The sequence below is a fragment of the Hippichthys cyanospilos genome, chromosome 21, assembly GCF_059441005.1.
Source record: "Hippichthys cyanospilos isolate Australia breed blue-spotted pipefish chromosome 21, RoL_Hcya_1.0, whole genome shotgun sequence".
Lineage (NCBI taxonomy): Eukaryota > Metazoa > Chordata > Actinopteri > Syngnathiformes > Syngnathidae > Hippichthys > Hippichthys cyanospilos.
In genome coordinates, this window is record NC_142389.1 from 6,514,877 (window position 1) to 6,532,489 (window position 17,613).

Consider the following 17,613-nt stretch of genomic DNA (forward strand, 5'->3'; position numbering starts at 1 on the left):
AAAGTAGGAGGATGCCCTAAATAAATGTTTTTTTTTCTGTACAAGTAACAAGCAAACTAAACATTTAAAATTTATGAAAGGGGAATTATATGCACAGAATAAAAGAATTGTATGCATCATGTATCAATAGCCTTGTACAATTGGAGCTGAGAAATCGCCCAAAATGGCTGCTTCAAACAAACAAACATGGCCGACGTCCGGTGAAATTCCAGGCTTTTTTGGCGTGTTCTGTTTTGATTATCATGAACCATGCTACTTAGTGGCAATGGCTTACAGAGTTGAATTTTCAATAAAGATATGACGGAAATTTCTCAAACAATGCCACTATACTAACAGGATTAGGGGCCCCTGAAGAAATAATAAAAAGTCTGGCAGGATTCTCACTTTTAGCCAGCATTCCAACTTTATTCTCAGAATTTTCAATTTAATCGGATTTCACACTTGAAATCAGTCATTCTTATTATTTGTGGAATATTCTCAGAATTCTCGGGAACTTAAATGGGAACTCAATAAATAAAAGAAAGGTTAATTTTGGGATTCTGAGAATAAACTTGAGAATAAAGTCCGAATTTTCACTCTGAAGCGAGAATTCTGAGCTAAAAGTGTCTTAATCCTCAAGGAAACTCAACAATTTTACATCACACCTGTAATTTACCCCTGTTGGGTAAATTTCCCAACAGGAGTTGGTCAAAGAAATATGCCAAAAATAAAAGATCGAAACCAAAATGGCAGCTTTCTTGTTCAATGAGTCGTACAAACGTTTTCATGCGTGTCCTTATAATAAACACAATGAAACTTATTTCATGGTCTCATCCCTTCTAACTTTCCACGGGGTGTGACTGAGTCTTGACGGGAATTTCATTTACTGGTGTTTACAGGTATGTTGAGGCATCTAAAAAGAAGGGGGGGGGGGGGGGGGGGGGGGGGTCCACCACTCGTCTAACAAGAAACAGAGCAATGTTAAGCTTTCCCAGCATTTCAGTTTTTAATGATCTTAAAAGGTGCGCACGGCCGAAAGATCAAATCACACAAACTCAGCCGGTCATCCGGTCTCGGTCGGAACCAAAGGAGCACCTGTGCCCACGTGGATCACACGACTCGGTCTTGACTCCTGAGCTCATAATTACCCGTTCAAGGATGGACGTTCGGTGGCTAAAAGCCAGAGGGGAGTCTGAAACGCAGCGGGAGTGTCGGGAAAGAAACGGGCTGGAAAGATTAGCGGAGGAGAAGGCTGGATGGACAAAATGGGAACGACAAGCCTGCGGAGATGAAAGCGAGAGAAGGTTCGCAGTGAGGAGCCTCACTCGTGACGGGCAAGCGGCCAGAACTTCCTGAAACAACAGGATCTGAATACCAAACAATAACTTTCGCCGTCGCGTATTTCTGTGGCCCAGCCGACGCTCTTCCCGGAGTTTATCCAAATCCAAACGTTCAATAAAAACAGTCATTTTGATGGGAAAAAATCATAGTGCTAACTTCTGACAGTTTCGCTTGAAGACCCGGATGGTCTTTAAGTCTCACAGGAGAGGTGTTTTGTTTTACAGATCGAAGCTACTGCCCCGAACGAAGCCAAGATCGCAGACACTCGCAACCATTCACCCAACAGCTAGATAGGACCTTAAAGTTCTCCCTGGTGCTTTTCGAATTGTTTTTATGAGTGTCCGATGACCCTCCGGCAAACACCGGAGGCCATGAAGGAACCCCGACGAGATCAAGAGCCGCGACCCTCGTCGACGCTCGCCAACATTGGCCCCTCAATGGAATAGGGACTTTTTTCCACAACAAAGACTGTCATTTTTCAGGTAAAATGCGGTGGTTACCGCAAAATATAATCCAGTCTTGGATTCGATTATAATCAAAGTTGACCTGATGAATATTCAAATTCTTGATTGATCTTCAGTATCCTTGACTGATGTTACATGTTGCTGAGACCAGCAGATTCCATACGTACAAGACCGCGCCGGGAATCGTGTCTGAGCAGGTCGTGGCCGACCGGCTCCCAGAAAATAACAAGCCTGTAAAAACATTCTACCTGGCTCCCAGGCATCAGGGTTGTGTTTTTGGGAGAAAGAGTGAATGACCGTGAGCGAGAGACAGACAAACAAAAAGAGGGGAGGGAGATGAATCATCGTCTCTAGGACGAGGCGGCGCAACATCTCGCCAGAATGAGCGTTGAAATGTTTTGAAAGCAAACCATGGTCAGTGTTTTTCAAAAGCATATTTATAATCATTTTATGAATGAATGGGACAATTTAGATTTTAGATGAGAAGGCAAACACACATTTTCCGACGCTTTGGCTTCGTGTTCGGGTTTCAGCAGACCGAAATGCTGTTAGCGGGGTAAATATTGTCTATTTCTTTTGTATGGTGGTGATTAAAACTTGAGAGCAACTTCTGTCAACCAAATAATGATGTGTTTGGTGATTAGTGATCACTTCACACTCCAAATGCATACAGAGCCTTCTAAGATGCTTTTCATTCACTTCACAGTGTTGCCATTGTCCGCTCTGAGATCCGAGCAGAATTGCAATGGACTGGAAAATTGAGTGGATCCGCCTTTAAATAGAATATGAACGCGAAACTAATCGAGGCTAGTACGTAGTGTACGGCTGTATCAATTGAATATTCTTCAGAACCAAGTATTCTACATATTCAATTTTCTGGAGCAATTTTTTTGGGCCTTTTTGTCTCAGCTACCTAAAGCAAGTTGTTTTTTTTCGAAACAGTATGAGATTATTAAAATAATGGATTATTATTATTTTTACCGTTATTAATGTTTAAAGCATCAATGGCTTTTCATTCTGTATGAGATTGAACTGTCCGACAGCATTTGAATGCGCCATACGTCTATTTCTCACATCGGCAGCTAGAGACTTGGATGTGTCAAGCTAATCGGAACTTAACCAGCGGTTCAAGGCAAAACTTCAAAATAAAAGCTTTATTAGGGTATTGTAATGACGTCCATGTATTATTTGGTGTGTTTATTTTGAAGTTGGCCTATGAAACACGTTGGTACCGGTTTACGCTATGCTGTTGCGGCGCGTGAAGCGACTACTGGTCTGAAACATGACGATCGTTCCGTACGGATCATAGATGAAGTCTAGCGAAAGCCGGCCCTCCCGAACACAGATGAAGCGTCGTTCCAAAACGATTTGGGACCATGGGCGGGCGCTTGTGTACACATGAGGCGCATAGTCCAAAATTTACACGGCGAAGGGAGGCGCAAAGCCACTTGTCTCGAGGCTTGCCCCTTAAGCGCCTTCACGAAGGCCCATTCGAGAGCCACCGATCTAGTGCAAAACCGAGCCGGGCTAAAAACGTAGCTCGTCGGAATCCAGATGAAGCCGAGCGAGGCCACGCCGCAGCTGCAGTCGTTTGTAGCGCGGCGGCGCTGGGAGAAATTTAGAACTGGCTCCCGTGTTGTGGTTTTGGTCACCAGACGACTTTCATTTTCCTCCAACAGACACACACGCACACGCGTACGCACAAACACACACGCGTGCGGCCGCAGCCCAGAATAGGCCCTCTGAGCTTCACATCCAGGAGGCTCGCACCACTGACTCATTCCTCGACCGGCTGCCAATCAAACCTTTCAAGCCGCCTTCCTCCGCTGTCATGACACTTAGCAACGCCGGGAAAAAAAAGGACGAGACCCGTACAAAAGTTTTGCCTTGGACTGGGAGTTATGGAAGTGAGATTAGAGGCTGGATGCTCGTCAGGAATAAATGTCAAGCTTCTGATCAGATCCACATGTCCTCCCCACGGGTTCTGCTGAGAAGACTTTTTCTTCAATGTGTGTCAGCGCTGAGACATGGCGTCCAACAAAGTTTCAAATTCAACGTGCGGCAGCAAAAGAAAGAGTTCCAGACGTGAGGGATATTTGTCACTTTTGACAAATGGAACACTTGTGCCTCAGATTCACCAAAATAACTCACAACGTCAGTTTGTGTTCTAGCTAGCCAAAACGCCAGCGACATCACGTTTTTTTGTTTTTGTTTGTTATGACTAAATCTTATCGAGAGTTGATATGATAATCAGTGAAATGCCACCAAATGGTGATTTGAATCGAGTCGGCCCGTTTGATTGCCAACACGGGAAAAAAAAAAACAAAAAACAAAAACTCGGGACTTTCTCTCGAAGGAGACGTCTGGCGGCGTTACTCAGCCTTTCCTCACCCGCCGCCGCCGCCGCTTTAATTCCCCCGTCGACGGCATTAAAGCTGGATCTTCTCGCCTCTAGACTGAGCGGCTCGTGCTCGGTGTAAAAAACATTAAAAGGCGGAGGCGCGGCGGCGTCACCGCAGGGACATGGCGGCATTCGCCAGCCAGGGCGGGAATATTGAAAGAGCGTGCGCGCGCTAATGCGAGACAGACGAGCGCCGATTGCGTGCGGCGAGATGGGGATCCGACTTTCGCTGGGTCTCTTGACTGGTTACCTGCACCAAGGAAGTTAAGCAGGACTTGTTCTTGTTTCCGCAAAATTTAAGGGGTGGCGCATGGGCCAAGAAAGACGTCATGACATTTGCGTGCCCTTTGGTTTACATCACTTTACCTAATTTTTCAAGTGGTAGGAGAAAGTGGATTTTTTACGTTTGTATCGCAAGTAGATTGGCAGATTCAATTATAACTTTTTTTTTCCCCTGAGTGGTCGAAATCGGCCAATATCGATGATTATTAGTCGTCGGAGGCTGATAACCAATATTTAGAGACGGTGTTTATTTTCGGTAATAGGGAAAGATCTATTGAACAACTATTTAGATAAGCATCATGTTCTTATTTTTTCTTTTGACATTTATTTTTAAATAACGTTTTTGACAACATACATAAATGATCAAATTGAATTTAACACACTCTTCCACTGACAAAAACCGGCTACAAGATTTAAAAAACAACAAAAAAATAGTCATATAGCAGCGCTAATAATAGTCCAGGCAAATATTCAGTTTCTCCCAAGTGTGCAGATATATGGAACACCGGCATCGAAGCCCCCAAATCTACATGAAAATAAGTCTATAATTCTTGACTCTAGGAATTGACAACTAATCGATAAATATGGTTGATCAATGAATCGTTCATTGATCTAAAATGGTCCAAATGTCCAAAATTTCAGCTTCTGGACAAGAGATGAACACTGTGTTAAATCAGAACAAGATGTTTAGAGACTATTTTTATCTTCAAAAAGCGGTGATGAATAGTTTTGCGGATTTTCTGAAATTAAATAAGACTATATGTTATGCGTCAATGATATAAATACGGTGACAGTTGGTAAATTTTCTGCACTGCCAATATGAAAAATATATATTTTTAAGGAATGAAAATAAGGACATTAAAAAAAAAATTAGATTATTTGACAAAAGACAAATTATTTGATTAAAGTTAGTTGCAGCCCTCGTTCATTCTCGGGTTATTTTGAAGAAAGCAAGTCGGCATACATGCTATTCGGAACTCATCAATTTCCTTTTGAAAGGCAAATCGAGACATGTACAGGAGAAGAGATGAAGTCACCCGAGTTAATGATTACATTTTATTGGGGAGCTCCACGCCGAGGACCGCGCGGCTCGCAAAGTTGCCACAAACCACAGAATTTTTGCCGCTTATAAGGCAAAGGTGAACAAGTGACCCGAGCAAACGCCGCTAATCGCGACGACAGTTTACGAACCATTGAAGCGGTCCGACGACGCCGTGAACCTGGTCGTCTAATCCTGATATTGATTAATCGAAGAGCTGATCAAGAGACGGGCTTCGGTCGTAAATCAATCGCTTGACGCCGTTTGTGTGGCGAGCGTGTGAAAAGCGTGACATCAAACGCACACCTGTAGCATGTCAGGACAGGAAGGGCGATGAAGGGCTGAAAAGTTACGGGGTTTCTGAAGGTCTTAGACAAAACAGGAGAAAACCTTCCCTTGGCGCTTTAGTCAAAACATGACATCATAATCGGGAAGGTCGACACCACCGCAAGCTATGCCGGTCCAAATTGACATCCTATGGTTTTATACTTTCTGGCATGTCGTATTTTTTTTCCTTGAAATACAGTCCAGGGTGTACCCTACTTTTCACCCAAAATGAGTTCACCCACTTCCAAAATAAGAATTACGGCAAGTCGAACATTTTCCCCCTATATTTCGCTTCAGCTCAAGAATCTGTCGGCCGCCGAGGACGACCGCCATTTTGAGATTGGTTATCAGGCAGGAATTCTCGTGGGAACCCTTTTCCTCGTGGTAAGGAAATTCCAAGTGGTCGTCTTGACACGTCCTTGCCGCATCGCAGTGCAACGTGCACGGTCATTAGAGGACAACAATGTAAGACGATACCGGCTTGGGCTTACACCGCAACAGTCAGCAAATTGGAGAAAATGAACATAATACAGCAGATGGAGACCAAATACAACTCTTGTTGCAAAAATAGGGGAATACGGTTTCTTGGGGAATAGCACCGATAGTTGCTGTGTTAGAATTCTTCAATCCAAAGCTACTTGCAAAAAAATGGGGCAGCAGCATATGTAGAGACAATAAAACCACTCATGTGCATATATTCTTTATCTTCAGCGAAAAATATGTCGGTATTTCGATATACTAGGGCTTCATCCAAAGATGATTTTGATAGCCGATTAATCTCTTGATTATTTTGGTGATTAACAAAATAACGTGTGGATGGCACTCAACATTTGTATTGCAGAAGAAATTAATAATAAACAAACAAAACAAAAAAAAACAGAAATTCATGCACAAATATTCATGGGTTATTGTGAAATGGATAAGAATGTTGAGCGTGGCTTTTGAAACTCAAAAATGTTTAATTTTGATTCACCACTAAGATAATCAGTCTGCTTTCATGGAGGGCTATTGTAATTCCATAGAATCGCTAAATACTGAAGTTTAAAAGGGCACCTAAATTATGAACAAAATATCAAAAAGTTTGATTCATTTGATACTCAATTATTGAATTAAAAAAATTGACTTAAGTGCTTAAAATGAATTTGGAAAAAAATTGTATTTGATAAGAGATTATTTTTGGATTTATTGTTTCATAAAGGCCTATTGAAATTCCGCACCTAAACCATTAATTTATCATCAAACATTTTGATTCAGTTGGTAATTGATCGTTTCATGAAGAACTATTGAAATCCCAAGGATTTGGACAGATTTAAAACAAAAATTTAACAAGGTGCTACTGGCTAATTTGATAATCGTCTGATAATCAGTCAATTATTCGTTTCATGGAGGGCGGGTCAATTGCTGAGAATTTTCACAATTTCAAATGAAAAAAGCGATTGACAGGTGACCCAAAAAAATTAGATTAATTTTATAATCGGATAGCTGTCTATAAATTGTTGCACCTTTGCGCTATACTTAAGTCATTTCAATTCATTTTAATGGGAAAAAGCATTTGCTGTGTGGTCACTGAATGAATTTAGTTTAATGATTAAACCATTGGCAGCTCAATGGAGCAGTGGTTAGCACGTTCGCCTCACAGTTCAGGGACCAGAGTGCAACTCCACCTCACTGCGGCCTTCTTGCGTGGAGTTTGCATGCTCTCCCCGAGCCCGTGTGGGTTCTCTCCGGCTACTTCGGCTTCCACACTCCAAAACCAGCTTGGCAGGTGTATTGGACACTCTAAATTGTCCTTAGCTGTGATTGGGTGCGCGAGTGGTTGTTGATCTCTGTGTGCCCTGCAATTGGCTGGCAACCAGTTCAGGGTTGTCCCAGGTCTACTGCCCGATATCAGCTGGGATAGGCACCAGCAAGACTGCGACCCTTATGAGGATAAGCGGCTGTAGGCTAATTTCAAGATTTTAGGTTAAGACTTTAATTTCAATCTCAGACCCCACATAAACGTCTTCACCTGTTTTGTGAACACTAAAACTGCGGGCCGACCATTTGAAATGCCGCCTCACCCGGCGGGAAGATGGAAACACGCCGACGGTGGTCGAGCGGGCTGCGGCGGTCGGACCGCAAACGGTCGCCGGCCGCTACTGGCCGAGCGGACGCGAAGCATCAAATAAAAACAAATAGTTGACACGAGCTGCTGAAGTGTGCGCAAGCCGACCGCGGCCAGACCACACATTCATCAACATTGGAGAGACAACAACATTGGCCGTCTGCTTGGAAGGTATATCGAGAAAATATTAGCTTTTGGATAGGCCGGGCAGCAAGCGTACGCGCTCGGGACAAGTCTGGGACGGATCAACCAAAATTCAGCAGCCGCAAAACCAAAACTGGGCTTTTCGTTTGATTTATTTTTTTCCCCTCTGTCGAGTTTCTCAGTTCGCCGGCTCAGGCGGTGGTCGCTTGTGAGAATCCGCCTCACTTTTTCCCCGCTCCAGACTTTCCACTCGCACGCCGCCGCCAACAGATGCCACACTTGGCCGCCTCAATGCTGCCATTTAGGGGAAGAAAAAAAAAAAAAACATTCTGGATCTCTCTAATTACGACAACACGGGCTAGCGGGCTACGAGCCGCTGCAAATATGCGAGCTTCTGCTGGCTTGGAGGGCGCGAGCACGGGATGGCACCTGGGCCGGCGGCGGTGCCGGTTCGTGTCAGACATAACACGGAGCGCCTCTTTCAGTTTGGATGACTCCAGTCAAAACACCGGCCGCCTCGTGATCACGAAAAGAACATTCTCACACTTCAAAAGCGCTTCGTCAGGGCACCAAAGGTTCAAACAGTGTCTACAGTCATTCATATATTATTTATCCTCTGCCAAGAACGATTTATACTCTTCCTGTTTACTGAGCAATTAATAGAGGTGAAACGTAACGTAAAAAATTGGATTGGCCAAAATTAACGCTGTATTGCACCTAAAGATATTTTCTGTTAAGAAATGAATAATGAGGATATGTTTTTTCATGGGCGGTACTCATTATTTGTGGTCAAGGGGGCCAAAAACAGACATTTTTAAGACAATACGGCGATCCCTCGCAACTTCGCACCTCCCCATATTGCGGACGGAGATGCGCTGTGAAGGTTTCCTGCATGCCAGACGGACGAGTTAACTATAAACGCACTCGCCACGGATACTCCTCGGTGATCCAACTACCGCAACTACACATTTACCTCAATCTTAAATTATTAAATCTTGTTCAGTAAATGTACAGTTATCCCTTCCCTTCCCTTTGGCTGTAGTCTCACGGAGAGCTGCGGTTACATTAGCGGCGCCCAGAAGTCTAATTAGAGTGAAGCCTTTAGCTGCAAAAACAGGATAACAAGCATTGTTTATACTTGAAATTCTAATTTATTACAAAAGAAAGAGGTATGAGATTTACAACAGTGCAGCGTTGCTCTTTCCTTCGCTTCCTTAGCGTCTGAATCGAAATGACTTGAGTATAGCGCTAAGGTGCAACAGTTTATCTACAACTATCCAATTTTAAAATTAATTAACAGCGTTTGAGAGGTTCATGAGGGAGACGGGCCTCATACAAGACGCGTGATTGGCTCATCGGCTTATCGGTCCGTCTCTATTATTCCATTTGTTAGTTACCAAAAACGACATGGTAATAATTTCTAGTTTCAATCAAAGGAATGAAATGTTCTAGTTCGTCCCTGCCGACCGACCCCCAGTGTCAAAACATTTGAGCGGGGTGTATTAAATTGCGCACAGAAGTAGCATATGAAACATATCGACAAAAGAATTGCCAGGGGCAAAATGAAAAGCTGCAGACACACATGCATGTCAATCAGCGCTTTTTTTCTGGCGTTTGTTTGTTAGCATGTCCCAGCTTGTGTGCGACCTCCTTTTAATTCTTCCTACGCGGGTCACCGCAGCCACTGTACACACACATACACACACTTCCAGGAAAAGATGCCTGCCACCGCAGTGATGACCTGAGCGTGGGCCTCACAACACACCAGGGAGATGCTGACGTCACTCGGTGACACTTTTTCTTTTTTTTTTTTTTCCTTGTCCCGATCAGGAATGTAATGGGGGTCACAGTGTGCAGCGGTCGTTAGGGGAGTAACATCCTGTCATTACGATATTTATCCCATCTATCAAAATGTCACATTCATGCTTGTTTGTTGACTCTTCGCATCAGTTGTGCAGTTTTTACTACTTTGTAGACGTCCTCACCGCCAAGAGAGTTGGAGCTTTTATAAATCTAGCAGCAATCTACATAAAAAGAAAGTAAGGGTTGTTCAAATTCATTATGATTTATTTTCATTAAAGTAGTGCGTAGCAACCCTGCAGTTGCGATACGTGAAGTGGCGTTATATAAGTTCATATTATCTACAAGGCCTTGAAATTGTCTGGATGTGATTGGAGGAGCTAGTCTGCGGTTAACCAGAAAAAAAAAAAAAAAACCTTTATGAAAAATAACGATGAATCGACAATCATCACATTTGTACGGAAAAAAAGGTGTCACTTTTGTCAAAAAAAATCATAAGTCGACTGTCAGAATCCTCTCTTGAACCCCCGGGGGAAATTTTGACCCAACTTGGGCTTTTTGAGTTTTTTGATGCGTGATATCAATGGAAAAGCATAAAAAAACATCAGGGGGCTAAAATATTGCATAGATTGTTAAAACAAGACAACTTTATATAAAAATTCCCTTCTTAATTCTTACAAACGGGAGATCGAGTGGTATACCCAATAGGTGTCAAATATAGCCCATGTCAGGCTCATTTACTGTCATTCAAAATTGCATAATATTGTCAATTTTGGACATATTGAAAACCCGATATTTTATCATGCATTTACTCTGATTTTTGCAGAATTATTTCTAATTTTAAGAAAATATTTGTAATGACAACTCAGAGAATAAAGTCAGAATTTTGAGAGTAAAGACAGAAGTCGAACTTCACAAGCAGAATTCAGAGAATAAATGTCTCGTCACATTCTCACTTTTAGAATTTTGAGAATTCTCAGAAACTTTACTTCAAAGCAGTGATTCTGAGTGTTCTTAGAAAGCTAATTTTAAAGTCACAATCCTGATTCCAATTCTAAGAAAATATTTACAGAAATAATTCTGAAAATAAAGTCAGAATTTTGAGAGTAAACGCAGAACTTTAGTCAAAATTAAGAGAATAATTTCCAACTAGTCACTATTATCATTTTAAATTCTGAATTCTGACTTTATTCTCAGAATTCCCATCTTAAGTGTTTAAGAGAATTCTGAGAATAAAATCAGAATTATGAAAACAAATTGCATATATAACCCCACCAAAATTAGGGAATGACTAATTTCAGGGGTGCTTGTCGCCTCGGGAGAAGAAAAAAAAAGGATTCTCACTTTTATTTCAGATTTCTGACTTCACTGAATTCTCAATTCAGTCAGAATTCTGGCTTCAAAATTCTGACCGCAACTGAAATTCCGTCATAAAAGTGAGAATCATGCCAAACTTTTTTCAAAAAAAAAAATCCTGAAATTGTTCAATCCCTGATTTTGATTAGGTGCATTTCATAGTTTTCAACGCGTAGAAGTCAAAATAACATAAAAGGCAGAGATAACTATTGGCAAAGAGCTTTCAGAAATAAAAATGTTGCAATATCGCTATTGTTGTTTTCATTCTGTGATGTTCTGTTCAAATGGCCAAAACGACTTGCACAAACTCATAAACTGGCGCATTTCCCCACACCGTATAATGTGCATTTTCTTCATTCTAATAGAAACAAGGCAGGATTTTTCAGGAACCATAATCAGGCGTAGACAGGAAGTGGGCACAAAAACATCATGTGATACAAAAACTTGTTCACAAAGTCACCATCAAGGAGCCAAAGTCAACCGTGTCATCCGTCACCATGAATAGTTCAATTTGTTAAAAAAAAAAAAAACATAAAATGCAGTGGATTACTGTATTTAAGCACTATTTTTAAGGCGGACTGAAGGATTAATTGCAATTTTTAAGGACGATTAAGGCTTCTATTTTGGAAAGGATGAAAATTAGTTTCAAAGAAGTGACAGGCCTGAACAGAGCGCCAAAACTGTCTTTGCATGCACAACCCATAAATTTTGTCATTTCCCCCCCACTATTTTCAACACTATTTAATCACCATTTTCTTCATCTAAATGACGCGTGATTCTAAACGGCCAAATTCAGGCGTAAGGCAGGAAGTGGTCACTAGGAGCATGTGATACAAAAAAACAAACTCATAAGCAGGGAAGTCAAAGCAAACCACCGCATCATCCATCACCGAAACGTTTACAAACTTTAGCTGATGAATTTGCCGACGCGGCAAGGCGGTAAAAAAAGCGAAATCAGCCAATAGGAGTTCCGTCTCATACAAAATGGCTTCAAGTCGTCAATAGGTGAGTTTTTCAGCTAATCGCCCGAGGATAAGCTTCATAGGAAAATAAAAATAAACACAAATAGATGTATTTATGAGCAGGCTGGAGCTTCTTGCACATTTGTGGCTTTCTAAGACCGTTAAACAGTGAATTTAAGGATTAACATAAGGATAATTAAGGCTCCCGTTTTGGAGGAGAGTGAAAATTAGTCTGGGTGTAATGTAAAAACTTCCTCCATAAACAAACCTATAAATTTGCCCACAACTTGATCAACACCTTATAATCAGCAATATTTCCATGGGAGTGACTCATGATTCTGAAAGACCAAATTATGGCGTAGACAGGAAATGGCTAACAACATAATGTATTACTCCACCAAAAGCGGCAATAGGTAAACCTAAGGGTACATGACGACCAAAGTGAGAAACAAAATAGATGATGTTACACAATCTATCTTCTGGATTTGGAATAAAATACACATTGTTTAAGTTTCTTAAATCATTCTCTTTTGAATAATTATTCTCCATCTTAAAATATTTTGCGTTAGTTAGGGGGTACTTGGCTGAGAAAAATATTTTACAGGGGGTACATCAGTAACTCAAATTCAACTACCTTAATTCTCCAAATAAAGGACGCAGCCTTAATTTTAGGGTCAAATTCAAGTATTTTCTATGTTACCGTGGACATTGGTTCAGTTTGCTCGCTTCTTGTATTGAGAATGATTTATCTGAAATAGACACTGGCTGCTAACAGCAAACTGACGTCTAAAAATGCGCATCTGGGCGTAAAACTACAGCTTATGAGGCTGACGGATCAATTGTCCTCGAACTGTGTTGCGGTTACTGTTTATAGGACGCATCCATATTTCTCATTTTTGGGTTGAAAAAAGTGCCTTATATTTGGGGAATTACGGAATATCTTCTTTCACAAACACCTTGACAAACTTTCGAAACAGCGAGCAGCGGGGGGGTCTACTTTAAACAAAATGGCCTCCGCTCTTCGATTCCATCTCGTTCTTCCTGCCTTGAACAAATGGCCGCCCTAAAGGGCAATTTGGCCGCTTAAAAGGCAAACACTGGCCGCGTTGCAAACACGTCAATGTCATGCGGCGCCAAACTGACCGGCATATGGCCGCGCAGCACAAACACACTCACAAACACATAAATACGCTGGCGCTCGTTAACAGCAGCCCTGTCCTGGCCAGACGTAACGCTCGCTAATTGCTCATGTATGGTCCCTTTCACTGGGGCTCGCTCATACACAAAGTACACACACACACACTAAGCACAACAAAGCGGGGCGGCCGTGACGCGGGGCGTGTTGATATAAGGCGCAAACACAAGTGGAAAATTGGACTTGCCAGTGGCCAGACTGCCGACTTCCTGATAGGAAGAGTTTGACCCATTTCTATTTACACGTATGTGCATGAAGTCACACAGGAAACGCACGCACAAAAGGCCTGTGTGTGTCTCATGCCACAACAACGCAATTGGAAGCTTGCATTTGAAATGTTTTGCAGCAAAAGGGAGCGCTTCAAATGTCTTATGTACACGTATAAAACAAAGAGCGTGAAATCATATCTATAGGGTTGATATATTCACAAAAATTCTGTGGAAAATATTCAGACTAGACCTGCACAATTAATCGAATTTTAATGGTGATCCCGTTATTGGCTGCCGCGATTAATTAAGCTGATCCTCAGCGATATTCACATTTAAAAAGCCGGCTATAGTACATGTCAAATCAAGCACTTTGTCATCCTACCACCAGGGAGCAATGTTTCCCAAGTGTTTGCATGACAAAAGCCTCTGCTTTTCTCACCCTAATGTATTATTTACCAGTGTGAAATCTTCTCACCCGACTCCTAATATATACCGCACTAGCTGTCAATTGAGACACAATTGTGCAGCCCTAATTCTGACAATATAATTATGACTTAAACTCGGTTTTAAAATGTAAACATTCGTTGTTTATGCATAAATATCTTAAAGCAATAGTCTGTTTATTTTTCCATTTTTAGCAGTAAAAAGTAAACATCTTGTCTATGATTCATGATAAGTATATTATTTCTCATGTACAATTAATACCCTTAAAAACAATTTTTTCTTCTTGCTGTCTACTGAAAATGACCACCTATTCTCGTGCCTTGGGTAACGTCCAATCACTGCTCACCACTTGGTCATGTGACGTTTATAAGCCGAACCGTGATTGATTGGTCATTACCTGAACCCGGAGCACATGTGATGTGATTTACAGTTGACAGCAAGTGAAAAAAGAGATTTCAAAAGTTGTACGCGAAAAATGAATCAGTTATGAAACTAAGTCATTCAATCCCAAAGACGCAATTTGACATTTTTAAGAGTCCAGGCATTCTATCCTGGGCGCTTATTTACTTTTTTTTTTTTTTAAATATTTTTTAGTGTTATGCTAAAGACGTGTTGAAAACTGGTTGATAATAAGTTATAGAAAAATAAATATGTATTTTTTACTGCTAAAAAAGCCAAATATGATTACTATCTATTTAAACACCACAATGAAGTCGCTATTACCTATTGTAAACATGTCTGGTAAATCACCCATCCAGCATTCTGCCACTTTTTGTAAAAAATATTCAAACAAATCCAATTTATTGCCCGCGTCATGTAAGAATATGACCACCGTTTTATGAGTGACTCAAATAAATCTAAACTGCTAAGTCATTTAAGTAAAGGACAAGGGCATGAGTAAATGTGTTTATTAACATTAGTTAACACACATTTGATGTTAATTGAGGAGTTTCCCATGATTAGCCATTCTCTTGCCAAGCACATCATGAAAGGCGTCTTATCCCAGCAGAGGTAATCAAATCAGGCTCTAATCTCAAACTCTTTTCCCGTAGTAAAGACAGAGCATCACTCAAAATGGAATACTGCGATAGAATGACTCTGCTTGGAATCGCTCATACCACAGATGCAACAAGTTCCTCGCGGCAAAGCAAAACCGCACTTTGTACACAAAAGCTGTTTCCTGGTTTGCCACACTGCGACAATCTTATCCGAGAGGCCGCAGCGACGCGTTTTGTTTACTACTAACTCTGGATGCACAGAAACCAATCCATTCACTCGAAAAAGAAAATTCTCCGATACTATAACGTCAATACCACTTTGCTAGCCATGCTGCTCGGCTTCGTAAATAGTGGGTTGAAAGTTTTATAATTATTCTCAAGACACAGTCTTATCATTTGTTTTGTTATGTTGAGGTTTCAGTGAAAACACGGTGTCTATATTATTGCAAAACTACACTCTTCTTTGTCACTGATTGATGTATTTTTCACAGTGCCCTCTAGTGTTCAGACTGAGGCATTACATAGCTGAATTACCATATTACAATGTAACACATGTCAGTAACACAAAGTTGATACTTTTGAAATGTTGCTTGTTGTTTTTGGTAAGTTTTTGATTAGAATACGTTTTCAATCACACCTGATTCTTGAACTTTTTAACGATGATCATTTTGATTTTTTTTCCTGAATAAAAATAACCAAAAAAAAAAATAGTAATAACAATGACACAGACTACTGTGCCATTCATGTCTTATTTATTAAACTCCAGAAGATAGATTGGGTAACATTATCCTTCACGTTTCTGGGTCATTTGCCATAAAATTCCATCACTGATATAAATTTGCATCTGTATAGAATTTAACACAAACAAGAATAGAATGTTTTCCAAAAAAAGATACTACATCACAATTTAGTGCAAAGCAGGTTTATGTTCCAAGTATTTACTTTTGAGGTGCTGTGCAAAACTTCAGGAGGTCCCTAAAGTCGTTCACACATGCAAATTGGCTTCCATATTTGTGTTCACAAATCAGGTGTAAAATGTCGTTCTCCAATTATTAATATTTTAATTTGCTCGTCATTTCTAGAACATTTAAAACCGGAAACGAGTCACTTCCCTGATTGCACTCCGTTATTAACTGTGTTCACTACAATATATGCAAAAAAATACATGAATAAACTTAAATTTCCCGGTAAGATGGCTTGTTTGAACTCCCCCAAAGTGCTCACTTTAACATCACCGTCGATTAATCGCCAAAAAGCGCCCGTGGCAAAGCAAGAATGATGCAAATGCGATTGTTAATTCATTCCGGCAGACAACGTTCCCTTCCCGGGCGCGTTGAACAAAAGCGTCGGGGAATTGGGACGGTGCCTCTCCAGCGCCCTCGTTTGCGGCTACTGACTTTCCCCTGGAGAAGTTGGGTGAATTAGCGTGCTAGCGTTGACTAGCCGCAGAAGCTAAGCACTTGTTTCCCCCTCATTTTTTTTCAATAATAAAGTTGAAAAGTGTGAAAATATCTACTCACCCGGTTCGCCCGGGGTCTTCATCGCGGTCGTCGTCGGGCTTCCGGGCTCACTTTTCCCGTCGAGTGCTAACTTTTCCCCTGGGCTTAGCTGGCTAGCCGCGTTAGCCTCTTGGTTCTCCCGTGTTTGTTCTCAACTTGTGGCCCCGGAAAAAGCAGCAGCTCCCCGGCTTGTTTCACTTTCGACTCGGGCTCACTTTCCGATCGCCGCTTGAAAACTTTCCCGAGCCGCGTTGAGTTTTTTTTTCTTCTCATGCGCTGAGGGGTGAAAAAAGTTGCCCCGTGTCTCCGCAGGGGGAATCCGGTGGGGCAGGCCGAAGTTGTGGGGGGCGGGCGGCGGGTGCCGACGGCTCGCTTGACGGGAGCGAAGGAATGGCGAAGAAGTGACGGCGAGGGCTACACTTTGAGTCGGCTTGAGGGAACGACGTCGCGTGGTCCACTTGCGCTCCACATCATCATCCTCCGCCTCCCCGTCTCCTTCTTCTTCTTCCACGCCCGCGACCCAAACGGCGGCGCTGCTCGGAGAAACAAAAGTGACCGAGGCAACTCTTCTTTCTGTGCGCTGCTTTCTCCGGCGCACACTTTTTCTTTTTCCACTCAGTGGTGCGCCCCGGGGCCCCCACTCCTCCTCCTCCTCCTCCTCGTCTTCCTCCTCCTCTTCTTCTGTCGGGTGTCGTGTTTCGCTCCCTCCTCCCGCCACACGGGGCCGCCCACGCGCACCCACGGAGGGAGGACGCGGGGGAGAAAATTCAACGCCCACTTGTTGCCGAAAGATCGCCACTGTATGGATTTCATCAACATTGATTCAACAAAATATTTTTTTCCCTGAAACTTGACTTCAGTTGGATTAAAATGTAGCTTTTTATTTGTTCTAAAATAAACCGGAGCCCAATTCGCTTCGAGAAATTAAAAGTGACATACGAGCAGATAGATTGTCTTTTTTTAGGATGTGATTTTTTTTTTTAGATATCTGATTGAAAACTATTAAATAATCCGGGATAAAAGTAAGATATTATTGCTTGGTTAAAGAGCGATGATGAATACAGAAAAC

At 41.8% G+C, this 17,613-nt stretch overlaps 1 protein-coding gene across 1 annotated transcript in view; it reads right to left on the reverse strand.

Moving 5' to 3' along the window:
• Nucleotides 1–17,165, reverse strand: part of erf (Ets2 repressor factor) — a 34,247-nt gene extending 17,082 nt beyond the window's left edge. The window contains exon 1 of the mRNA XM_088404971.1: nt 16,566–17,165. Coding sequence (XP_088261097.1) covers nt 16,566–16,587 — 22 coding nt within the window. The 5' untranslated portion in view covers nt 16,588–17,165. The remainder of the gene's footprint in view (nt 1–16,565) is intronic.
• Nucleotides 17,166–17,613: the final 448 nt, after the last annotated feature.